Raw genomic sequence first — 27871 nt, 5'->3', positions numbered from 1 at the left:
TTTTTCATAGTTTCAGAGTTGTTTCTCTGGTTGCTTCTCATCTAGATAAGCCATCTCTCCTTATTTTTTGAATTTCCTTTCATTTCGATGTGATTTTTTCTCCCCTTCAGGAGGTGTCTATAATGTATGTTCTGTAGGGTCTTTTGGCTTTAGTTCTGGGTGCTTTCAGTGGCAAAGAGTCTGTATTAAGTTCCCTGGTTACAGTTAGCCTTTGAATGGTAGTTTTCTCAAATGCTGGTTGTATTATTGATGTACTGGGCGTGGGAGTAGGCTTACTACATCTTGTGGGGCCAGGATGGTGGAGGTCTCAGGAAGTTTATCAAGATCCCTAGTGCTGTACACTTGTCAGCAGATTTTCTATTGTGTCATGCAATTAAACTTCCAGGTCAGTAGGTGGCACTCACAGGTAAGAGCCAGCTGAAGCCAATATAGATGGGTATATACTTGATCCTTGCTTACTGAGAAGCTCTCTGTTGCCTCAGGCAATGGGCTGATCTGCAGAATGCACAGTGGTCTGAGCTCCCTGCCCAGCCCTGGAGCAGGAGACCAAGACAGGTGGGTCCAGACCAGGCAGGTCCACCTACAGGTCCCCCAATAGCAGGGCATAAGCACCAGGTATGGGGGGCAGAGGAGAATTGGGGTCCAATGGGCAACCACCAGTTACCCAGAGGTATGCCTAGGCATGGAGTTGGGAAATCTCCACTGCCCCCAAGTTTTCTGTATGGCAAGTAGAGTACAGCCTAAACCCTAATCTAGAAAAGTGGATGCTCCAAATGCCTAGAGATGTCTCTACACTGAGTGCCACTGGACCATAAAGCTTGCCTATGATAAGCTTATTATATCAAATCATACAATTTTTTTATTTTTCAGTAGTACTATTTTGCACTATATGTACTGTTAGTAGGCATGTGTTTTATATTGAACTCACTAGTATATTCAGTGATGCTTTTTATTCCCTATTACCTCTAATATATGATTCCCCCTCATAAAAACTCAAAATTTCTCCACCTCCCTGAAATTTTAAAAAAAAAAACCTGTCTTTTGTTAAAAAAAAAACAAAAAATTTTATCAATTTTAAACAAGATTTGTTTTTCAATTTTAGTATTCCAAAATTAAAGCGCTGGTTTTCTATTACCTTTTTCTACAGTCTCCTGCATTGACACTTCTCTTTTTTACTTATTTTTTATAGTGCCCTCAATTAAGAAGAAAATTGTTTGGCAGCCTTCATTTAAGAAAAAAGCCTGAAATTACAATAAATACTTATAGCCAAGAGGCAGTAGAATTAAATGGTTAAAGCATGGGCACTGGATAAGGACCTAAATATGAATCCCAGCTCTATCCCTAATTACCTATATATCTTTGAGTTAATTAACTTTACCTCAGTTTCCTCATTTATGAAGTAAGGATAATAATGGTACTGACCTCACAGAATTGTTGGGGGAACTTAATAAACTTAAAAGTGCTTAAATAATGCCTGGTCTAACAGTAAGAACACCATAAATGGATCTACCAAAGTGAGTATTCAGTCACAAAAGCAACTTTATGTCCTTAAGTTAATGAATAAGTCAGTCAGTAGTACTCCTCAATATCTGGTGTTCAGAAATGGAGGCCTTAGGACATTAGGATCTTAAAGATTAAATTATGACTGAGGGTGGTGGCTTATGCCTGTAATCCCAGCACTTTGGGAGGCCGAGGCAGCGGATTGCCTGAGCTCAGGAGTTTGAAACCAGCCTGGGCAACATGGCAAAACCCCGTCTCTACTAAAAATACAAAAAATTAGCCGGGCGCCTGTAATCCCAACTACTGAGGAGGTTGAGGCAGGATAATCGCTTGAACCCGGGAGGTGGAGGTTGCAGTGAGCCAAGATCGCACTACTGCACTCCAGCCTGGGCGAAAGAGCGAGACTCTGTCTCAAAAAAAAAAAAAAAAAAGATTAAATTATACTTAGGGTGATCCAGACTAGTGCTGTTAAGCCTGGCACAGTAGCCAATGTCTGTAAATCCCAGCACTTTGTGAGGCCAGTGAGGGCAGATCGCTTGAACCCAAGAGCTCTGAGACCAGCCTGGGCAACACAGGGAGACCCATCTCTACAAAGAATTTAAAAATTAGCTGGGCATGATGGCACGTGCCTGTAGTCAGTCCCAGCTACCCTAGAGACTGAGGTGGGGGAAACTCTTAAGCCCAAGACGTTGAGGCTACCACAAGTCATAACTGTGCCACTGTACTCCAGCCTGGGCGACAAAGCAAGACCCTGTCTTAATCAAACATAAAACAGACCAGCGCTCCCCAACAGAACTTTCTCCAACAATGCAAATATCTGCATGCTGTCCAATATGACAGCCACTAGCCATGTACAGCGAGTGAGCACTTAAAATGTGGCTAGTATGACTAACGAAGCGAATTTTCAATTTTACCTATTTTTAATTAACTTATATTTAAATAGCCACAAAAGGTTACTAGCTCCCATATCAGAAAACTCAAAACGCATTTTAGAGAAAGTTTCTGTAATTGTCAAATTTAAGAGGATTTTCTCATTACTCATAATTTAATTGGAACATGCCATATCTAAACATGTACATTCATAAAGATTTTACTAATTCCAAGAAATTAATAAAAATGATAATGATAAATATGGCATGATAATGCAAAGGCTATTTCTGCCACTGTCTGGGACCCAAAAGCCTAAACTTTTAACTGTATTAAATATAGTAAACATATAATATTAAATGTCAGCAACATCCTTAGCCTGAAGATCAGTGGCAAACCTGATACTACTGGTAGATATTCTAGAATCTTAGAATTTAGGATGAAGGGGAAATAGAACAAAGGAAAATAGTAAACTTTCTTCTACCCCATGTTTTTATACTGTTAGCAAAGGATACAAATCTGTCTCATTCCTTCTTTTATTCTAAAAATGATGAACCTTTTTGCTTTCTACTATTAGAAACTAGAAAAGAGGAGAAAATATGCCAGATTCCTCACGTATAAATTTAATTCCTTGAATCCTCTTCCTCTGTATGGGAAGGGGAGTATAGCCTAAACTCCTAATTTAGAAGAGTGGGTGCTCCAAATGCCTGGAAATATGTTTCTGCATTGAGTGCCACTGAACCACAAAGCTTGCCTATGATAAGCTTTCTAAGTCAAATCATATAATTACTTTTTTATTTTTCAGTATAATTTTGCACCATGTGCACTGTTAGCAGGCACGTTTTACATTTAACTCACCAGCATATTCAGTGATGCTTTGAAGAGCGGTGAAGTAAACATTAGCAACTCTATTAAAGCAAAATTAGGAAAAGTAATTTACCCAAGAGTACATGGCTAATATGTGGCAGAGAGAGATGTGAACCTGTATCTACATTATCTTAAGTCTATATACCACAGCTGCTTTATCAATACCAGTATGCCTCTAGAAATGAGGCAGCAAGAATGCTTGAAATAAATCTACCTTCTTCTGGTAGTTCTAAACAGCAGGGTCATCAATTTCAAGAGCAGGGAAATGAGGAAACAGATGGACAGGAAATTCATCTGGGGCACTCAAATATTTCTATGTGTTCCCTGGCATACAATAAGTAGACAAATAAGATCAATAATAAAAGGCATCTTTAAGGAAGAAGCGTTAACAAAAATGAGTGATAAAAAAGGATAAATACAGAAAAATGTAAGAGGAAGTGATCTCAGGTAGAAGGTATTAAATATCACCAGAAACTACTACAAGTACTACTGTATCCCAGAATGCATACATGTGAGAATCATAAAATAAATCCTCTAATAAATGTTAGGTAATTCAGAAATGCAGAAAGGGTGCCATTTCTACAAGCCCTAAGAAACAGCAAACCTATTTTGCTTTGACCAAACCAAATTAACGGAAGTCCTAGCTCAAGCAATCGGACAAGAGAAAAAAATAAAGGGCATACAAATTAGAAAGGAAGAGGTCAAATTATCCTTGTTTACAGATGATATGATCTTATATTTGGAAAAACCTAAAGACTCCACCAAAAAACTACTAGAACTGACAAATTCAGTAAAGTTGCAGGAGATAAAAATCAACATACAAAAACCAGAGTTTCTATATGCCAGGAGCGAACAATCCGAAAAAGAAATCAAGAAAGTAATCTCATTTACAATAGGTACAAATAAAATAAAATACCTAGGAATTAACCAAAGAAGTGAAAGACCTCCACAACGAAAGCCATCAATTATTTAGGAAAGAAGCTGAAGACACCAAAAAAAGGAATGATACTCCATGTTCATGGATTAGAAGAATCAATACTGTTAAAATGTACATACTATCCAAAGCAAACTAAAGATTCAATGCACTCCCTATCAAAATACCAATGACATTCTTCACAGATGTAGAAAAAAAATCCTAAAATTTATATAAAACCACCAAAGACTCAGAATACCCAAAGCTATCCTGAGCAAAACGAACAAAACTGGAGGAATCACATTATCTGACTTCAAGTTATACTACAGAGCTATAGTAACCAAAACAGTATGGTACTGGCATAAAAACAGATATAGACCAATGGAACAGGATAGAGAACCCAGAAAACAAATACATATATCGAGAGTGAACTCATTTTTGACAAAGGTTCCAAGAACATATAATGGAAAGGATAGTCTCTTCAACAAGGTGCTGGGAAAACTGGACACCCATATGCAGAAGAATAACACTAGACCCCTATTTCTTGCCATATACAAAAATCAAACCAAAATGGATTAAATACTTAAATCTAAAACCTCAAACTAAACTACTAAAAGAAAACACTGGGGAAACTCTCCAGGATGTTGGAGTGGGCAAAGATTACTTGAGTTACACCCCACGAGCACAGGCAACCAAAGCAAAAATAGACAAATGGGATCACATCAAGTTAAAAAGCTTCTGCACAGCAAAGGAAACAACCAAAAAAGTTAAGAGACAAGCCACAAAATGGCTGAAAATATCTGCAAACTACTCATTTGACAAAGGATTAATAACCAGAATATATAAGGAGCTCAAATAACTCTATAGGAGAAAATTTAATAATCTGATTTTTAAAATGGGCAAAAGATCTAAATAGGCATTTCTCAAAAGACATACAAATGGCAAACAGGTGTATGAAAAGGTGCTCAATGTCACTGATCATCAGAGAAATGCACATCAAAACTATAGTAACACGTCGTCTCACCCCAGTTAAAATGGCTTTTATCCAAAAGACAGGCAATGACAAATGCTGGAGAGGATGTGGAGAAAAGGGAACACTGGATTTTGTACACTGTTGGAGGGAATGTATATTAGTACAACCACTACCGTGAACAGTTTGGAAGTTCCTCAAAAAAACTAAAAGTAGAGCTACCATAAAGATCCAACAATCCCAGCGCTGGGTATACACTCAAAAGAAGGCAAATCCGCATATCAAAGAGATACCTGCACTCCCATATTGGTTGCAATACTGTTCACAATAGCCAAGATTTCGAAGCATCCTAAGCGTCCATCAACAGATGAATAGATAAAATATGGTACATATATACACGAGATCCTGTAATTTTTCTACATGGATGGAACTGGGGGTCATTATGATAAGTGAAATAAGCCAGGCACAAAAATATAAACTGCATGTCCTCACTTATTTGTGAGAGCTAAAAACGAAAACAACTCGGAGACAGAGTAGAAGGATGGTTACCAGAGGCTGGGAAGAGTAGTGGGGCGTCAGGGAGAGTGAGAATGGCTAACGGGTACAAAAAAAATAGGAGGAGTAACTAAGATCTTGTGTTTGATAGCACAACAGGGTGACTATAGTCAGTAATAATTTAATTGTACATTTTTAAATAACTAAAATAATTGGATTCTTTGTAACACAAAGGATAAATGCTTGAGGTGATGAATATACCCCACTTATGCACTGCATGCCTGTATCAAAATATCTTATGTACCCCATAAATATACATTTTACCCACAAAAATTAAAAATTGAAACAAAATAAAATTACAAAAAATAGTCTGTCGTTACAATATGTAAAAGAAGTATGTCATATGAGATACAAACATATTCACTCGTATACATAAAGCAAATAGCCAAGAAAAGCTTTTGCTTTTTCAGTAAGCTGTTGTTATTACTGAATCTGTACTTGGAAATAAAATACAGGTACATCTGAGGATTCAAATCCATCTTATCCAAACTCAGGAAACAAAAAGATTCTGATAAACTTTTAAGATTCTACTGTTTAACAGAAATTATATCCATCACTCTCTGAACTTTTTTCTTTTTTTTGAGACGGAGTCTCACTCTGTCGCCCAGGCTGGAGTGCAGTGGCACAATCTCAGCTCACTGCAACCTCTGCCTCCCGGGTTCAAGCGATTCTCCTGCCTCAGCCTCCCAAGTAGCTGGGACTAAGGGCGAGCGCCACCACACCTGGCTAATTTTTTATATTTTTAGTTGAGACAGAGTTTCACCATATTGATTAGGCTGGTCTCAAACTCCTGACCTCGTGATCCGCCCACCTTGACCTCCCAAAGTGCTAGAATTACAGGCGTGAGCCACGGCGCCCGGCCCCACTCTCTGAACTCTTACTCTTGCTATCCAAAACTCAGGAATTGAACAGATGTGAATGGCCTGCTATCCCTCACTATCCAGACTCTATCACCCAAACTCAGGATATAAATACAATAGATTCAGACTGCAAATACTTGTGAATCTTAACATAAATTTTTAATATAATTTCACAGTGTTTAAAAAACTTCTGAGGATTTTTTAAGTAATATGCAGTACTCTACTAAATCCCATAAATACTAGCTGCAAAACATCTTAGAAAATATCTTCTTGTACCCTATTTCTCAGCAGTCTGTTGGAGCAAGGAAGGCAGCTATTAGGTTATTGCCCCTCAGCTCCAAACTGCAGCACCCCTACCCGTATTCTGCTTTGTGGTGCTTGCACTAAGACTCTCTGTAAAAGCTCTCCCAAGAAGAGGCACTCAAGATGAACTGCAAGGCTGGAGGAGGAGGAAGAAAAGACTCTATCTTCCTATGTAATCTTTAGGTTTCATAAGAGCATTTCCCCAACACAGGCTTCTTCAGCCCTATAGCAGCAGGTCCTTCCAGTAGCAACAAGTGAATCCAGCTTACAGTGTTTCCAACACTTCCAGAACTAGCTTCACCATAAACCACTGAGACACACCAGCATCAGCCAGCAAGGTCTGGGTCCCAACCTTACAGAACCCCTCTTCCAAGCTCAGACACCAGCATCGATCATGCAGCAGCCTCTCAGAGGTCTAAGTTTCATTTCTTCGGGGACTTTCCTCTAAGTTCCTAATGTTTTCTCGTTCCCTTTGGTCCCCGAGCCCTATGGGCAGTAGCTGCTTCCTGTTGTGTCTATCTTCGTGATATTTTAGTTTTGTTTTTATCCTTTATGTTACTTAGTTAACATTTATATCTAGTTATCAATTCTATTAAAGTATTATCTCTGTTCAAATACTGGTATGGTTTCAGCCTCCCTAGAGAATCCTGAATGCTAAAATAGTCTCATGTAGAATATGATGTTGTTACAGTGACTTCTGTTGAAATGCAATTCTACCTATACTGGCAATAAAGTAGACCAAAGTGTCAGAGCAATCTGCTTACAATTACAGAGTATACTTAACTATCACTACAAACTATTCTGCAGTCATTTTTTTAAGGCAAATTTAGAGGGTCTTTTTCTAATTCACATTTAATATCTACTGGTATAAAAAAGGCAAGCTCTGTTTTCCCAAATTTTCTACAATAAATATGTACTACTTTGTAATCATAAAAATACAGCAAGTCTAATTTTAACAACAATTCTAACAAAGTCAGATTAAACAAGGATCCAATATCATCCACAGAAAGTAGTACTTGTTTACCTTACCCCAAATACTTAAGGAGACTGAGGGAGTTTTAATCCATTTACTAACTACCCTCTTCCAACCAACAAATTTTTTATACTTTCCTTCTATTCACTACCTTCACTTACACATAAATTGTCCACTCCCACTCATACTTGTGCCTACAAACTCCCACCTGCCTATCCATTTTCTGATTCCCAGCCACATGACCAGTTCTTCTCCACCAACTCATTTGCTTCCTGTCTTGAGGTTAGTCACTTTCTAGATATACAGATAGTATATACATGGTAGTATATACAAGAGAGATAAGGCAAACAAGCAATGTTTTTCAGTAGGTTTGAGTTACTTTAAGACTTCTGGTTGTACCCCTATTTGGGCAGTGTAGTTTGCAGGGACCATTTCTGGTTTGGGGAAGACTCTACGGGAAGTAGACTAAAATTTATTGTGGTTATTAAGTAATCCAGTTTTTCTTCCCTTCTTCGTCTCAAAACAATACTGGCTTCCACTAAGAAAAATCGGTGACAGACAATGGTCTTGTATACACAAATCTAAGAATGGGAATCCTCTGTTTCAGACGTGGACCATACAGAATATTACAGAAATGAAAGACATACGTAAGGACAATAAATATCATGACTCTGATGCCATAGGGCTTCTCAGTTTATAAATTAAATGCTAGATATACAGTTATATCCCAAACAATTCTGATTGTAGAATATTGTGCTAAGGAATTACAACACAGTGAGTAAATTGTAACATAACTTATATTACCTCTTCTCTTTCATCAAACAAAAGTTACACACATATTATTCCTAACCCAATGTCATAATAAAGGCTTAACCTAAACATAAATATAGTATTCACAGAGATTTAAAATTTCAGTCAATTACCTTAATATATGAGTGTTTCAGCATTTCACACAACTAAAATATCTTAAGGAAGTCTAATAAGTAGAAAGTGGACGCTAAAGAAACAACAGTCATTTTGCAAAAAAAAAAAAAAGCTTTTCCACTGAGAAACAGGACAGTCAGCCTTGACTTGCAAAACGTCAAGTACATAAAAACTACAAAGGTAACTTCATTGTTCATTTTGTCTGTGTGTGTGTGTGTGGCATTCCGGAAAATCAGGATTGCTCTCAAGCGTAAGGATTCCTTCATTCCCAATCATGGTTCTGGCAATTTTGTAATCTCTCCTCTCTCTCCTTCTGCCCTCCAAAGCTGGGCAATTATAACCCTTCCTCATCTACGCTGCTGCAACCACAATGACCTCCTCCACTGCTCCTCAAACATACAAGGCAGCCTCCCGCCTTGGACCTTCCTGCACTCCCTCTGTGCCTAAAGAATGCTCAACTACCACTTATGCAATATATGGCTCACTCCAGCATACTTTAAGATCTTCATTCAAATGTCCCCTTTTTTAGTGAAGGCTTCCCTTAGGACTGGCCTGTCTAAAATAACACATACTCCTATCATTTCCTATTCCTCTTCTCTATTTTTCTCCTTAACCCTTATCATATCACTAACAGATACTTATACTATTTTCTTTATTAATTGTCCCTCCACCAAAATGTAAATTCCATGATTACAGGATTTTTACATGTTATGCTCATTGCTATGCCCCAACATTTAGAACAGTGCCTGACAACAGTAGATGCTCAATATGCTAGATGAATAAATGATATGGCTGACTACACAACCACATGTAACTAGCAGGTCCTGCCATCAACACTTCATACTCTAAGATTTCAATTAGCAGATTAGGTTTAGATCATTTTTCACTCTGGGAACCATGACAATCCCTCAGGGGCCAATGTGAAGGTAGAACATGGAAGCCTAAGCCAGCAAAAACAGTCATATATTTATCTGTTTTGCTAATTTGACTTCACATATTAATTGATTGGCAAAACTGATCTGGTGACTTCAAAAATCTGAAACCACAGGGTTGTACACAACAAAACAGTTCCTACTTTTTACATTTCTCATGTTTTATTGTAAATTAGAGAAATCTAGATATATTTTTACCATCCCTTAGAAAGAAATTAAAATTAGTATCTTCAGTCTTATTTTGATTGCTACAAAGGCAATCAAAATTTACTATGTTCTAATTAAATTGAATAGAAAGCAGATTAGCTTTTTTTTTTTTTGAGATGGAGTTTCGCTCTTGTTGCCCAGGCTGGAGTGCAATGGCACAATCTCAGCTGACTGCAACTTCTGCCTCCTGGGTTCAAGCGATTCTCCTGCCTCAGCCTCCCGAGTAGCTGGGATTACAGGTGTGAGCCACCACACCTGGCCAATTATTTTGTATTTTCAGTAGAGACAGGGTTTCACCATGTTGGCCAGGCTAGTCTCGAACTCCTGACCTCAGGTGATCCACCCGCCTCAGCCTCCCAAAATGCTGGGAGTACAAGTGTGACTCACCGCACTTGGCCCAGATTAGTCTTTTTAAAAGAAACACAAAGAAGTGTTAATTATGTTGTTTCATGTACAAATTACCACCACACTATACTCAGTTCACTAAATGAAGATTAAAAGCATATCCAAATCCCATTACCACAAAAATTTCAGTAAGCAGAAATATCACTCCATTCCGCCAAATTGCACTACTTGACAAAACAAGCTACAATTTTTTATTCTGAATCTCACCCTGAAATTCATTGCAATATAAGGTGACCAGTCTAACTTTTAAAATGTTGCATGTTCTAATAAAGAAAAAAAAAAGAGCACTCACCTTAATGAAGTTACAGATGGACAAGCCTGTCCATACAAACCCATCTGGCCACAAAGAGAATCTGAAAAGTAAAGAAGAGTTTGTTATCAGATGCTGCAAAGTAAATTAAATTAAACCGTAAGTCTCACTTTAGATTTACTTTAAAACACTCTCAAAACAGAAGTAAAATGCTAAAAGAATCACCCTTATCAGAACACAAACTTACATGAAAGAAAAATGCCACTGAGTCATAAGAGGGATTACACTAAGACAGACAAACATATCAGGAAGCCTACAGACATTATCAGGCGGCATAACAGAAATAGATACACTATATCTGTAACATCTAAAGCTGAGATTTCATAAGATTTAACAAATGATTATGGCTATGTTATAGTGTCCAAACTGTTTTAGTAGAGTCCTAGGGATTCTAGAAAGATGCCCAAAAGCTACCAGAGTTAAGCACGCAGGTTTCAACCCCCCAAATAAGTGCCCCACCAAATCTATTTCTCCAGCAAAATAGTGCTACCTTTATTGGTTTTAAATATTTGACTTCACAAAGACTTCATCTAAGAAACAGTTCCACTGCTTTAAAAAAAAAAACAAAAAGTAGTAGTAATAGTAGTAGTAGTAGTAGTAGTAGTAATAGCAGCAGCAGCAGTAGTAAAGAGAAGCACTGAAACCGAAAGAGCTTTGAATTCAAATTCTAGGTTTTAGGTTCAAATTCTAACAGTGGCACTACTGAGACCTTAAAGAATTTATATAACTTCAATGAACCTCAGTTTCTTCATCTGTAACGTGGGGCTAATACCACCTATATAACTTTATTCAAAGGGGATTAAACTCCAAGCTTGTTGTTAGAATTAAATAAATCAACAAATGTAAAAGTGTCTATCAGCACTACTACGGAGCACATGGGAGAGTATCAGTATTTTCATTAGGCAGAAGGATGATCCACAAATGCCTAATGGTAACATAAATGGGATAAGGTAAAATAGGTTTAAGTGTATACATATGCATATACTGCACAAGTGGCAGAACTGTGAGCAACTAAAGAAAGCATGTTCAGTCTGAAGGGATCAGGGCTATTCCCAGTTCTAGTCAATTGTTGCTAGGCAGGAGCATTATACGCCCAGCATTTTAAGAACTTCCAATTTTTCAAGAGAAACCAAAAAATCCAAAATTTTATCTGCAATCTCTTGATTTTTTATTTTAACTTTTTAAAAAAATACAGATGGGGTCTCGCTATGTTGCCCAGGCTGATCTTGAACTCCTGGGCTCAAGTGATCCTCCTGCCTCGGCCTCCCAAAGTGCTAAGCTTACAGGCATAAGTCACTGCACCTGGCCCTGATTTTCATTTCCTAAATACTATGTGGGCCAAACGGAAACTGGATTTTGCTCCAAGTCTGTAACCTTTGGTTTAAAAGGTGATTGAAGTCCCTGCATCCAATAATTATCCCGCATACACTGAAGAGAGAGACAGATAAGACATTTCTATTTCTGCCAGAGTGACAGGATGGATGGCTCGATCTCATACCCACTGAAAATAACTAAAACGCTGAGTAAAATATCTTAAAATCTTTACATATAAATCAAAAACTTGACAGAAAATCAGGTATGATCAGAATCCAAAAACTAAGTGAAACAGTGGAAACTAGAAAGGTATGCAGAGTACTGATACCAGCTTTCCTTCACCTTTAGGGCAATATGCGAAGCACTATGAATTCTGGCTTGCAATTCCAAGACCTTATGGGACCCAATGTACAAGATGCAACAACGTTCAGATCTTAACCAAGAGAATTGCCAGGAAAACTGCTTTTTTAACCTTAGCACTTAGGGCTGGTGAGGGGATCCAGGATTATGACAGCAGTAAGGTACAAGAGGCAGCAATGTTCAGTTCTCAACCAAGTAAACTGCCAGGAAAACTACTTTTTTAACCTCGGCACTCGGTGCTGGGAGAGGATCAGGGACTGTGACAGCAGTGCAAGGGTGTCTTCCCTGATATTTTACAACCACAAGCTGATCTTCTCCTATGGTTTTAAAGGCTTCATACCGGCCGGGCACAGTTGCTTAGGCCTGTAATCCCAGCACTTTGGGAGGCCGAGGCAGCCGGATCACCTGAGGTCAGGAGTTTGAGACCAGCCTGACCAATATGATGAAACCTCCGTCTATACTAAAAATACAAAAAACTTAGCCAGGCATGGCGGCATGTGCCTGTAATCCCAGCTACTTGGGAGGCTGAGACGGAAGAATCGCTTGAAGCTGGGAGGCAGAGGTTGCAGTGAGCCAACATCACGCCATTGCACTCCAGCCTAGGCAGTAAGAGCAAAACTCCATCTCAGGAAAAAAAAAAAAAAAAAAAAAAAGCTTCATACCTAGAATTTTGTTTAGGGTAGCCCTAGGATGGTTGTATCTCCCACCCAATCTTGATAGAAGCAAATGTACATTCTCTCTGGAGGAAATCACCTTTGATCTAAGCCTGGAAAAATTCCCACAGGTAAGATCTCAAAATAACTGTATTCATAATTAAAAATCACAAAACCCAGAAGGAAATCAGCCACTCATAGCAAAATACAGCAGAAACATCAGTTAGCACAATAAAACCACAAGGAATTCAGATATAAAAATTACTAGACATCCTTGGGACCAGAGTCCGGCGTGGACAGCCCCTCATCCTGGGAAATGGGGTGTGGCTGAAAAGGCAGCCTTCCCCTCAGCTGTCATGGAACACACTTTCATGGGGAACCTGGCGCTAAACCACTCACAGATGACCTGCTTCTGGGTCAGGGTTTTGTACATAGCACAGCAGCTTTATTAAAAAAAAAAAAAAATTACTAGACATCCTTTTCTACTGTTTTACTGTATGCGTGATCTACCTAGTCTTGTATTTTAGTTGCCTATATGTAGATAGATCTCAAATCTTCATCTCTATAGATCTCAAATCTTCATCTCTAGCAGAGATCAATCTCCTGATCTCCAAACAAATATCTAACATTCTGTCCCGGAAATCCCAAATTTACCATATTTAAAACTGAATTCATCATCTTCTCTTAATATACTTCCTTCCTGGATAAAACGGCACAGCCTTTTCATCTAAGAATGGCTTTCAGGTTTCTAGCTTAACTCTTTACTTTTTGTTAGAGCAGACTAGTTTTTTTCCAACTCTTAGTCTCTATGAGGAATTACTTCAGTAAACACTCCTGGCCTCTTAGCCCATTCCTCTCCAAAGAGGTAAATTGGTTAGTACATAGAGCTAACTTAACAAAAGAACTGAGTACCAGGGACTCAGACTCTTTTCATTTTTTTGAGATGGAGTTTTCACTCTTGTTGCCCAGGCTGGAGTGCAATGGCGCCAACTCGGCTCACTGCAACCTCCGCCTCCTGGGTTCAAGCAATCCTCCTGTCTCAGCCTCTCAAGTAGATGGGATTACAGGCCTGTACCACCATGCCTGGCTACTTTTTTGTATTTAGTAGACGGGGTTTCACCATGTTGGTCAGGCTGGTCTTGAACTGCTGACCTCAGGTGATCCACCTGCCTCGGCTGGGATCCCAAAGTGCTGGGATTACAGGCTTGAGCCACCACGCCCAGCCCTCAGTCTCTCTCCTCCCTCTCCATCCAGGATTCTACAAGGCAATTATCTGAGTGTGTCCACTCTGCTGACCCAAACATCTTCTAGGGTGAACTGTCCCATTGATAGATGGGGATGAGGGCCTGCAGAAAGTCAGCCAACTCATTTGGCTCTTAAACCTAAGTCACGTTCTACAATACAGGTTTTATCAAAAACAAAGGCAACTCCTTCGAAAGTTAAACACAGAGTTACCATAAACCCCAGCAATTACAGGCATATATATCTCCAAGAGAATTTAAATGTTCCTACAAAACCATGCACACAAATGATTGGTTGCACACAAATGTGCAGCATTACTCATAAAGCCAAAAAGTGAAAATAACCCAAATGCTTGTCAACTAATGAACGGATAAACAAAATATGGTTTATCTAAGTAATAACCATGTAAGACACAATGCAACTTCATTCAGCCATAAAAAGGAATGAAGTACTTTTACATGCTACAACATAGATGAACCTTGAAAGCCTTATGCTAAGAGAAAAAGACACAAAAGACCACATGCTGTATGCTTCCATTTATATAAAATGTCCAGAATAGGCAAATCTATAGAAATGAAAAGCAGACTGGTGGTTGCCAGGAGATGGGGGAAGAGAGGGAGATTGCACATGGGAAGTCACTGCTAGGAGGTTTCTTTTTACAGTGATGAAAATGGCCTAATTGATAGTGGTAATGGTTGCACAACCTTGTGAATATATTAAAAACTACTGAATTGTACACTTTAAAATGGTGAACTTCACAGTATGTGATTTTTACCTGAATAAAAAGCTAATTTTTTTAAAGGTACTGTCTTGCTTCTTCATCTGTAGGTTCTTATTTCTCAGTCAGTTCAAAACTCAGGCAAGGGAAAATGATCTCATATACTGAATTGTCCAAACATCAACACTCTTAGTACCTCCAATAAGTTACCATTTACTAGCAAATTCTAACTTCTAATTATCTTTCTAATCTGCTCTAGCTTCAATGCCTTAGTCCCAGTGTTATTCATTTTTCCTCTAGATCACTGTCCTTAAATGACATCCTGAACCCTAGGCTTATTGACTGAAAGAACAAACATATACCAGTCTTCTCCCTACCCAAGCAACTGAACAACCAACAGGAAATCTCACAAAAGAAGACTAAGGTTCACATTGAAGTCAGGAAATTTCGAAGTCCTCCAAGTCACAAACAAATCTCTGTGGCATCAAGTATAGTTGAACAATGATATTAACTCATTCAATTACATCCATATTTACATGGTTTTATTTGGTGCCAACAGCATAAATCTCCAAATCTTTTGAAAACTAATATGTATCAAGAAAGAGTAGAATGTCACAACCAGAATATGAGTACTAAAAGCCAGGCATTAGCTAATGAGTATGCTGCAATATAAGCTATTTACTGTATTATATTCCATTACCAATAGAAAAGCATGGAATTCCTTTTAACATAAGCAGTATTCAAATATACCTTAAACTGAGTTACAAACTATCCACATTTAGGAAGAAGCCATCACAACACACTAACAGCTGTATAATAACATATTATTTGGGGGCATGGAGTGAAATAGAACTAAGTGTTCTGAAAAAGCTCTGAATACGTTCTTTTTGTTTTTAAGAGATAGGGTCTTGCTTTGTCGCCCAGGCTGGAGTACAGTGGCCAGATGAAAGATCACTGCAGCCTCGAACTTCTGGGCTCAAGCAATCCTCTTGCCTCAGCCTCCCTAGTATCTGGGACCACAGGTGCACACCACTGCATTGGGCTAATTTTTTTTATTTTTTATGTTTTGTAAAAATAAGGTCTTGCTGTGTTGTCCAGGCTGATGTCAAACTTCTGGCCTCAAACGATCCTCCCACCTCAGCCTCCCAAAGCACTGGGATTACAGGCATGAGTGATCACACCCAGCCCGAAATACTTATGAGCTCTCTCCCCTTTCCCACCTACACAGAAATGTAACGCTTTATAATTTACAAAAAACTTACTACCATTCTTGACCTTGCGGCTGAAGACTCAAGACTGGAATCCCAGCTATTGACAATTACTGTGTGACCTTGGATATGTTAACTTCCCTAAGGCTTAATTTCCTCCTTCATAAGAAAGGAAAAATGCAGTAAATGCCTCAGTTACTATGACAGTAGTTTGAATGAAAGCATCAGCGTAACACCAGACAAAGGTAATAATTAAACATTTGTTAAAACTATTACACTCAGAAATGGAAAACCAAACGTTATATGTTCTCAAAAGTGGGAGCTATGAGGATGCAAAGGAGTAAGAATGATATAATGGACTTTGGGGACTCAGGGGAAAGGGTGGGAGTGGAGTGAAGGATAAAAGACTACACATTGGGTACAGTGTACACTGCTTGGGTGATGGGTGTGCCAAAATCTCAGAAATCACCACTAAAGAACTTATTCATGTAACTAAGCACCACTTGTCCCCAAAAACCTACCGAGATAAAAAAAATAAAAATTCATTTATTTTATTTATTAAAAAAAACTGTTACAGCTCTAGAGACCAAGAAGCTATTCCATTTTTTTTTTTACTTCTGAATTCAGCCCTATCTTTCCAAAAGACTTGAAAGTATAAAATTCACTATAACATCCATGAAGAAACAAACCCTTTGATTGAAGAAACTTGACTGAACATTGTAGATTATTATACCATTAGTCACAGGTAATCATTAAAGCAGTCGCAGAAATAACCTGTATCCTAATCAACCCAAACAGAAGAAATGTGCCAGAGGGAAGAGTAAAGGGAAAAGAATCCTGATGAGTGAGAAGCAATCAGCTGTTCATCCCAGCTCCTCTAGCTAAACCTGAAGGCAGTGGTACAGCTTGAGCTAAGAAGTCATCTGCTTTCAGAGAGCAATTAAAATCATGAGGATCTTCAATCAGAAGTGAGGCCACACAGATAATTAAGACAAACGATTTAAAAAAAAAAAAAAAAACTTGAGGAAGTTGGACTGCCGATAGCAGCAAGTGATTTAAGAGGGAGAAAGGCAATAGTGTTCAGTGTAGATCAGGAAGGATAAAAACCGAAAAGAGAATACTGGCTTTTTTTTTTTTCTTTTTTTTTTTGAGACGGAGTCTCGCTCTGTCGCCCAGGCTGGAGTGCAGTGGCGCGATCTCGGCTCACTGCAAGCTCCGCCTCCCGGGTTCACGCCATTCTCCTGCCTCAGCCTCCTGAGTAGCTGGGACTACAGGCGCCCACAACCGCGCCCGGCTAATTTTTTGTATTTTTAGTAGAGACGGGGTTTCACCGTGGTCTCGATCTCCTGACCTTGTGATCCGCCCGCCTCGGCCTCCCAAAGTGCTGGGATTACAGGCGTGAGCCACCGCGCCCGGCCTAGAATACTGGCTTTTAATAGAAGATAATAATACTACATTGGGTGAGTTTTGTGGAATAGTGAAGGCAAAAATTAGCACGGATAGGGGTTAAGAATCAGGAGTGAAAGAAAAAAATAAAAGTTTAGCTACAAATTGTATTAAATTAAGTAGAAAGTGTAATAACAGAAGTTATAGATTAAGAATTCAGGAATGGTAAAGAATGTTAGAACTTTCATCACATTATCTCTATTACCCTATTTTAATCTTCATAAATAGAAACAGAAAACAGAAAAGCTTGTCACCATCTGATATGATTTTTATTTCTCCCCCATCAGAATGTGAGCTCCATATTTCATTCTCTGTTATATTCCCAAAACCTAGTATAAAGCCAGCATTCATATTTTTTCAGTGAATGAATAAACCAGATTCTTCAAAAGTTGGGGGGAAAAAAGAAACTTTACTTAATACAGTCTTTTGTATCCACCACTTTTCTCTACTTCTAAGCAATTTAGGACCAGTCTGCAGTTAGAAGATGAAGTTAGGTATCCAGAATACATAAATCTTACAACTCAATAACGAGAAGACTAATAATCCAATTTAATAATGGGCAAGAATCTGAACACACATTTCTACAAAGAAGATATATGAATGTCCAATAAATACATGAAAAGATGTTCAGAATAATCAATCACTAGGGAAATAAATTTTTTTTTTTTTTTTTTTTGGAGACGGAGTTTTGCTCTTGTCACCCAGACTGGAGTGCAGTAGCTGAACTCGGCTCACTGCAGCCTCCAACTCCCGTGTTCAAGTGATTCTCCTGCCTCAGCCTCCCAAGTAGCTGGGATTACAGGCATGTGCCACCATGCTCAGCTAATTTTTTTTGTATTTTTAGTAGAGACAGGGTTTCACCATGTTGGTCAAGCTGGTCTCAAACTCCTGATATAAGGTGATCCGCCCACCTCAGCCTCCCAAAGTGCTGAGATTACAGGCGTGAGCCACTGCACCCAGCCGGGAAATACAAATTAAAACAAGACACCACTTCATACCCACTAGGATGGCTATAATCAAAAAGACACAAAATAACAAGTGTTGCAAAGATATGAAGAAATTCAAACTTTCATGCATTGCTAGTACAGGTGTAAAATAGTGTTGCTACTTTGGGAAAGTTTGGCAGTTCATCAAAAAGTCAGACATTAAGAGTTACCATATGACCCAGAAATTCTGTACCCAAGAAATGAAAACATACATCCACACAAAAATCTGTATAAGAATGTTCACAGCAGTATTAAATCACAATAGCAAAAAAATGAAAATAGGCCGGGTGCAGTAGCTCACACCTGTAATCCCAGCACTGTGGGAGGCCAAGGCAGGCAAATCTCTTGAGCCCAGGAATTCAAGATCAGTCTGGGCAACACGGCAAGATCCCATCTCTACAAAAAACACAAAATTTAGCTAGGCACTGTGGGTTGTGCCTGTAGTTCTGGCTACTCAGGAGGCTGAGGCGGAAGGATCAATTGAGCCCAAGAGGTGGAGGCTGCAGTGAGCTGTGATCATTTCACTGCTTTCCAGCTCAGCGACAGAGCAAGACCCTGTTTTGTTTTGTTTTGTTAAAAACATCGAAATAATCCAAATGCCCATCAACTGATGAATGGATACGTTATATCCACATAACGGAATACTGTTTTGACAATAAAAAGGAATAAATATTATAACATGTTAACAACATTATGCTAAGTGAAAGAAACCAGTCATAAAAGATTACGTATTGTAAGATTCCATTTACATCAAACATCCAAAATAGGCAATGTTAGTAATTAGATAGCAGTTTCTTAGGGTTAGCAGTAAGAGAAAAAGTAAATGGAGAATAGGGACTGACTGCTATGAGGTATGGGGTTTCTTTGCAAGGGAGGAGAAAAACATTCTAAAATTAGACTGTAGCAATGGTTGCACAACCCTGTGAATACACTAAAAAACACTGAATTTTACACTTTAACTAGGTGAACTGGATGGTTTGTGAATTATATCTCAACAAAGCTGTTAGAAAAAAAAATAAGTTCAGAACCACCACACATAAATGTTTTTATTCCTGCTTCCTGCTGCTTCTCTCACTAGTGCCACAGGATCCACTCCCAAACCCCACAGCTGGAACAGCAAAGGGAGAGTAAAACTAACTACCTCACCAGAAAACAACTCTAGAAAAAACAATTACTTACAAATCTATAACCCCATGAACCATTCAATAGTTTTCTGGTGGCCTCCACTATTTTCAAACCATACTGTTTATTCACTAAACACATTTAATGAAGATACATGTACAGCCAATAAAAAAGTTTCATACACCTGAAAAAATTATCAAGGAAACTACTAATATCTACAAATCGACTACTTAGGCTATACCCCCCTCTCCTCCTAAAACAAGACCAGGGCCAGGAGGAGACTAACAGAATATGAAAAAAATTAGCTTTGGCTTTTAAAGACTGTTTTAACAGTAGGAAGTATACATAACTGCCTCTTTTCCTCCGTATTTTAGGACTAGTGTCAATAAAACAGGTGGTGAGTGTGGGGAAGGGGGGCTTCCTGGCCAAACATCACACAGCTATAACTTCTTCCAAACCCCAAACCTTACTTCCTGCAATTTATGTAAACAGATCACAGGCCACCCTCTTCAAACTAAATCATAACCCAAGCAAATAGCACAAGATTCTATTTCTGGGTCTGTCATTAACTCACTAGATAATCCTGAGGCTTCAGTCTCTCTACTTTGCTCAAAAACTTAACTACCTCATATCTGGTCCCAAAATCTTATCATGTGGTCTAATGAAGACTTTCCCAATTTGCAGATTTATTTTTACTGAGAACCTGACAAAGGTATATGAAATTAGATCACATTGTATGTTTAAATACTTAAATTATATGGTATATGAAATTAGATCACATTATATGTTTAAAGGTATATGAAATTAGATATATGAAATTAGAGGTATATGAAATTATATCACATTATATGCTTAAAGGTACATGAAATTAGATCACATTATATGTTTAAACCACCTTTATTGAATATACACGAAATATGAAAAATCCAAAAGATTATCTACTAAAAAATGTTGAACTCTTACATTTTAAGCAACATTTAAAGGTATTCACTAAACAAAGACAGAATAAGCTTTTGGAGGGCTAAAGGCTATGAGGCTTTAAATTTGAGCTCAGTTATATTTAGAAAACCAAGATGCCACTTCTCTGGATCCTGTATCTTTATCTTGGGCATTTGATTCATGTGCTTTGCCTGGTGTAATTCAAAGCAACAGATCCTACCCATGTTGCTGAAAATTCCACTGAACCTAACAGAACTTACTGGTGTCAGAGGAATCAAATGCTGTACTGAAACTGAAAAGATAGGAAGCCATAAAGTCTCCACTGCCAGAGATGTTTAACAAAATAAAAATTACCTGCCTTGTTCCCAAAGTCAGTAAACAAACCACTACTGACTTTATGATCATTTCTATCCCATTTCTGGAAATCCTGATTTAGGTGAAACTTGGGAAATCTAGTAATTAAAAGTTATCTCAGGTGATTCTGATGTAGTCTGATTACTGGTTTAGGACAAGGGTAGCAGAAAGGTTTCATATCATTTGTCAATAATGCTCAATAGGTAGCAGCTGCCTTAAGTGCTACAAAGAGAAAATAATGTCTAAACACAACCAGAAATTAGTAGTCTGCCAAGGACATGGTGATGGGGAATCGGTAACATGCAAATCATTTATCTGTCATCCCTGATTCAGTTAGACCACTGAATGGACGGTTTGCTAGGAGATTTTTGAGGTAAGAAGAGATCCAGGTCTGGATTATTTACTTTTAACTGGCAGAAGCTCCAGCTGACTCTAGAAAGGTAGGAAACAGAAGAACAGACCTGGTATATGTACCAGGACTCTTCAAAAGTACTTATTAAGCACCCAGTATTATAAAGAAAAAGAAGACAGTATGACTTTTGCTCTCCAGATGTTTATAATCTTGTTGGAGAAATGAAAATTCTACACAACATAAAGGTGGGTTTTTAAAATAAAGCAAATAAAAATATTTTTGTGCCACTTTGGATAATAGTGGAAGCCAGTGGAAGAATTGAGTGACAGGCCAAAAACAGTCAAGTATGAACTGACTCAAGAGGAAACCAAATGTGGGTTCTTGATCAGTATATGATTAAAGAGATGTATGAAGAAGATTCCACTGTCATCATTTTCCAGGAAAAAAAAAAATGGGAGACTTTATCATCAAGGCATGATGTATTGGAGGACAAATAATCCACTTCATGTTGTTTCTGTAGGCATCTGTCCCTACCACTGGAATGCTGGCTCCTAGCGGGCCATGTACACATCGAATTAACTTTTTATCTCCCATAATACCTAGGACATGTTCTACACATAATACTCCAAAATGAGTGAATTGTCATAAAAGAAGAAAAAATCTAGCAGATATTTCAAAAGGAACAGAATTTGGTACAGATAAGAGACGTGAAGGGCCAACGGAGTCAAATTATCCAAAAGGGGGGAGAGTGGGAAGTCGCTATCGTTCAGTTAAAGGAGATTTAAGAAATATAACAACCAAATGCAGTGTATATACCTTATCTGGATCTTGAGTCAACTAAAAACCAACTGTAAAGAGATGTTTTTAAAGAATCAGGACATTTTATTATGAACTAGACATTAGATGACACCTAAAAATATTGTCTATTGTCTACTGTACCATCAGATACAATGATGGCATGGGTTATATAATATCTACATTTTCTTAGAGATGCATACTGACATAGGGATGAAAAGACAGTGTCTATGATTTTCTTTGAAATACTTAAAAAAGAAAAAAAGATATTTGAGGCATATGTGGCACCTATCTTAATTTGATGAATCTCAATGACGGGTAAAGGTGGGTTCTTCATATTTTATATACTTCTGAATATACTCAAAAGGGCAGTTGGACTAAACTTGTTTGGTGTTAGTTGCTCAACAATAGCAATAGATAATTAATTATTTCTTTCTCAGATTTCAGGAAGCTAAGGATGACTAGTACTTCTGAGAAAACAGCCTAGACTCAATCAGAAGAAAATGGGCATTCGTTAGTTAGCTCTACTAATAGGAAATCTCTCTGAATCTACTCAAAGAACTTCTTGTAAATTAAGATGAGAACTGAATATGAGCCAAGAGAGTGACTCAGCTGCTAAAAAGAAACAAAATGCAATCTTAGGCTTCATCAGAAGAACAGTATCCAGAAAAGGAGTGTAACAGTACCATGTACTCCTCACTAGCTAGTTCACAACTGGAGTATTGTATTCTGGGGGTTTTTTGTTTTGTTTTAATATAGAATTTAAAAATCATCACCTATGGAGGGAAACGTGTTCTGTTTTGAGCACCACATTTTAAGAACACTTACAGGACAGAATCCTTGGAAGGAGGGATATCAAACTAGTGAGGGATCAGAAACCAAATGTCAAGTGTATAATGACTGAAGAACCTGGGTGTGCAAGTGTATAATGACTGAAGAAACTGGGTGTGTTTAGCTTGGAAAAGAAAACACTTTCTAGCCTTCCACCTCACCTCTACCATACAGACCAGTGTGTAATATTTTCCAGAGGATTTCAAGAGTTGTTAATGCACACTCCATAATTACAGAAGATTGAGATAAACACTTTCTTTCCTCTAAATGACTTAGTGTTCAATATCCTAAAATGCTTTAATGTCCATGAAAATGATGATCAGTATTTCTCAAATAGGACCATTCCTTCATTCATTTAACAAATATTTATTAAGCACCAATTATTAGCCAACCACTCCTCCAGGTGCTTGGGATACAACAATGAACAGTTTTAATCTCCTGGAGGATAGTCTGGGGAACAACCAAGCTGGGTCTCTATTCCTCTAACTCGCATTGTGCTTCCTCATTTCTAAGTCTTTGACTATGCTCTCAGCCTTGAATGCTCCACGTCTAATCTTAATCCAAACACTATCTCATCCACGAAGCTTTTTTCATCATCATAAGCAAAAACACTCCCTCTTCTCAGTAAACCCATAGCTCTTAGTATCTGTACCCATTTCTTGCTAACAGACTATGCCTCTTAATTACCTTTGGATCTCTCACAATATCCAGGACAGTGTCTTGCATGCACAGGTACTCAAGAGATATATGCTGAACAATCACCTTCAAATAATTGAAGGATTATCTTGTGAAAGAAGGCAGACTAGGTCTCTACTGTTCCACAGGAAGAACTAAGAAAAAGAGATAACATTAGATGCAAATTCTGCCTCAATTACAACTAACAACAAACAGGTTACCTTACAGCTATGAGTGACCAAAGGTGTTCCAAAAGGCCAAATGACTATATATCAAGTGTTTTAGCAATCTATTTCACTAATCTCAATGATTAACTCTTAAAATTCTAGGAACCACTATATATATATAAAAACACATAATATATAGTGTATTATATATTCCATATAATATATATTATATATTGTGTACATTATAGTGCATATATAGTATATAGTGTATATACAGTGTATATATAGTATATATAGTGTGTATATATCTATCACTGTATTAGACAAAACCATCTGTAGTAATACTAAAATTCTTAAGTTTAAACATTCAACATCTTTTATTAGTACAGTGATGCATCGCTTAACAACAGGGATACTTTCTTTTTTGTTTTTTTTTGAGACGGAGTCTCGCTCTGTCGCCCAGGCTGGAGTGCAGTGGCCGGGTCTCAGCTCACTGCAAGCTCCGCCTCCCGGGTTCACGCCATTCTCCTGCCTCAGCCTCCGGAGTAGCTGGGACTACAGGCGCCCGCCACCTCGCCCGGCTAGTTTTTTGTATTTTTAGTAGAGACGGGGTTTCACCATGTTAGCCAGGATGGTCTCGATCTCCTGACCTTGTGATCCGCCCGTCTCGGCCTCCCAAAGTGCTGGGATTACAGGCTTGAGCCACCGCGCCCGGCCAACAGGGATACTTTCTAAGAAACGTGTTGTTAGGCGATTTCATCATTGTACAAACCTCAGTGTACTCCCACAAACCTGGATGGTAGAGCCTACTACACACCTAGGTTACACGATACAGCCTATTGCTCCTAGTTTACAAGCTTGAATGGCATGTTACTGCACTGAATATGCTAGGCAACTGGAATACAAAAGTATTTGTGTATCTAAACACAGAAAAGGTACAGTAAAAATACTGTATAAAAGATGGTATGCCTGTATAGGACACTTATAATGAATGGAGCTTGCAGGACTGGCAATTGCTCAGAGTGAGTGATGAGTGACTATGAAGGCCTGGGACATTACTGTACACTACTGTAGACACTATACACATAGACTACCCTAAATTTATTTTTTTAATTACACTACAAGATTGTGATGGCTTTGAGGTCACTAGGCAATAGAAATTTTTCAGCTCCATTATAACCTTATGGGACCACCACTGTATATACATATATGTGCCCCACAGTTGACCAAAACGTCATTATGTGGCACATGACTGTATAATGGCTATATAATAATGCCTATTATGTATCACGCACAACGTTAAGAACAGACAATAAGAGTCAAAAAGGCACTGTCTCTATCCTGGAAGAATCAATACAATGTTGTTTGCTTATGTTCCCAAAGCAAACCTGATATAAATCTGAATGCCCAGGTCATCTACCTGAGTAACAAATGCTCCTTAGATGAGGAAATCCCTTAGATTTTCAATATTTTGCAATCAGAGAAATAACTATGAAGCCATCAGTTTCCCTTAAAGTCATCTATTCACATCCCTAAATCCATTAAGTTCTTTGAACTAGCTGCTCATTCTGCCTTTCTAGTCAAAAAGTAGAAAACAGAAGAAATCACAGGATACTTCCAGATGCCAAGGACATCTCTGATTTTTCTCCCAAACTAAAAGCTGTAGTCTTTGCTGGCAGGGACCCTGCCTTAGTCGTGTCCCCAGTATTTAGCAGTGCCCAGAACACAGCAAAAGAGTGAACAAATGAGCAAGCGAATGAGTAGGAGACATGAATGAGTCCAATGTACATGGATGAAAAACAGTACCTTAAAGAAGCTCTAACCATTTGTTTTTTTATTAGAAATCTGCCAAGGAATGGAAGCATACAAGTGGATCCTTAAGTTAGTTTTCAGGATTTAAATTGGAGTGCTATTTCTAGGTCATTTATTGATAAACAACTACTGTAAGTAAACTTAAGGTCCTGTTTGCTTCTAGGGGACTAAAATTACTTTCTCGATCAGCAGAGCTAAATGACCAAATTAGAATGCAAAGAAAAACCCAAACCACTTAATACACTCACAACTTGACCCATAAGATAATCAATAACTTATCAAACTGATTTGTTAACAAACTGCGTAGAAAGCAAAACAACTTCATAGCATCAAGTGTTTAAACTGCCCTTCAAAAGTCGTAAAATCAGGCCGGGCACCGTGGCTTACACCTGTAATCCCAGCACTTTGCGAGGCGGATCACATGAGGTCTGGAGTTCCAGACGAGCCTGGCCAACATGGTGAAACCTTGTCTGACTAAAAATACAAAAATCAGCCAGGCGTGATGGCGGGTGCCTGTAATCCCAGCTACTTGGGAGGCTGAGGCAGGAGAATCGCTTGAATCCACGAGGTTGAGGTTGCAATGAGAGAAATCACACCACTGCACTCCAGCCTGGGAGACAGAGTGAGACTCCATCTCAAAAAAAAGTCCGAAGATCCACGTTTTTCCAAATTCTCACTTGAACCATAAAAATCAAACTGTATAGGTTTTCCTTGAGTACAAAAATGATACATGGTCACTGCAGAGAGCTTAGAAAATATATACAGGTTCAAAGAAGAAAATTTAAATTACCCATTACGATGCATTCTCTCCCAGTCTTTTTTTCTATGCAGATATAACTTCTTTATATACTGTTACTCTTCCTAACCACCAGGCAACAGACAACACATCTCCCACTGTGGCAGTAACCTAGGCATCCTTAGTAGAATCATGTTCCAGGGATACTTTCTCAGCGTCTAAATTTTACAGATGTGTACTTACATAAAACAAGACCAATCTGCTATTGAGTAACCCTTTAAAGTTTCCCTTAACTCCTGAATTCTACAAAGAATGCAGATTCAAGTAAAAATGCTCCAATGACTAGAAATGGACCTAAATTTAACAAGGGAAGAAACTGCTCCCATTGGTTTTATGTACCCTAAGTCTGATATTATCATATGTTCTGCTCCAAGTAGGCCAGGTCCTTTGTGGTCTATAACCTTCCATTTTTACCTCAAAAATCCAGAGTAAGTTCCTCCCCAAAACTTTGTCAGTTTTAAACTAAGAGTATGAAACAAGGAGAATGCAGGGTCTGAGTTCCAGTGTCTGCTCCACTACTAAATAATTGAGTGGCACTGAATCCTAGCTTCTATCTCATTTTCTCCATTTGTCAATAGGAATATCACTATTAACACACATCACAAGGCTGTTATAAGGCTCCAAAATCCAACAGATCAAACACTTTTGAAAAAATATTATTCAAATGTAAGGTGGAAATCTTTTGAAAATACACATCCCCTATAATAATATAAAACACAACTTCCTCTGATATACAAAGGTGCCATTTCTGACGTTGATGGCTACCCACGTATACAAAGTGGGACGATACCATAAACAGTTTTGTACACAGGGTAGACAAATAAAGTGTCATAGACTCACAGACTCAACTACCCTAGCAGAAAGAGACACCATGTATCATTCACCTCCTGCCATGAGTCTGCTCCATCTTCATTCAGAAAGGTCAACCTGACCCTGATTGCTGCATGTTTGACCGTTGTGCCTGTAATTACCCAAAATTTGATGGCCAAGCCACAGAAACTTTTTTAAGTTAACTTTAATAATTTAATAAGCACCCATGTACCCATCAGCCAAAATCTAGAATCTTTATGATAACCTACTTCCATCATATTGCAATCCCCTCTTTCTGTAAGCAAACAAAATTTGCAACAGTCAGTGAGTTCTAGCAGTCTTTCCTTTGTTATCCATTCCTCTCACAAATCTGTTTCAACACAATAGTACTAATTAGAAACAAGGGCTATTGATGGTGTCAAAGGTCAGGCCCCAATCTTAAAAAAAAAGATGATTCCAATTTACAAGGTTTTTAATAAGGTCACACTGGCACCATACTCTACCAATCAATCAGAAGATCAATCTTATTTCCTTAGTAACCACTATACCACTGAGGAGGACTCTAGGTAGGAGAATTCCATTAGAACTTTTTGTTTTATACTCCAGGTGAAAACTGACTGAAAGTCAGTTTACTGGGTATAGGCTCCTTGACACAGGCTCATCCTAGAATAGCTGGCCAACTCTATGGAATCCAGACTCTCTACA

General features: G+C 38.3%; 1 protein-coding gene and 1 long non-coding RNA gene across 16 annotated transcripts in view; both read right to left on the bottom strand.

The window, feature by feature from the left end:
- The window catches only part of FOXJ3 (forkhead box J3), a 152085-nt gene that overhangs the window by 116252 nt on the left and 7962 nt on the right, over positions 1-27871 (bottom strand). For 14 of the 15 annotated variants that reach the window (XM_015136169.3, XM_077938829.1, XM_077939541.1 and 11 more), the window contains 1 exon segment: positions 10569-10629. In XM_015136169.3, the coding sequence (XP_014991655.1) occupies positions 10569-10612 (44 nt within the window). In that variant the 5' untranslated portion in view covers positions 10613-10629. 15 annotated transcript variants of the gene reach the window in all.
- LOC144334023 (uncharacterized) lies at positions 83-9376 on the bottom strand. Its single transcript, XR_013403363.1, has 2 exons — positions 6539-9376; positions 83-1679 (listed from the first exon to the last, which is right to left on the bottom strand). It is a non-coding gene; the product is annotated as an uncharacterized LOC144334023 (long non-coding RNA).

This window comes from Macaca mulatta, chromosome 1 (genome assembly GCF_049350105.2).
Source record: "Macaca mulatta isolate MMU2019108-1 chromosome 1, T2T-MMU8v2.0, whole genome shotgun sequence".
Lineage (NCBI taxonomy): Eukaryota > Metazoa > Chordata > Mammalia > Primates > Cercopithecidae > Macaca > Macaca mulatta.
Note: the sequence above shows the minus strand (reverse complement) of the source record. Positions and strands in the feature narration are given on the sequence as shown.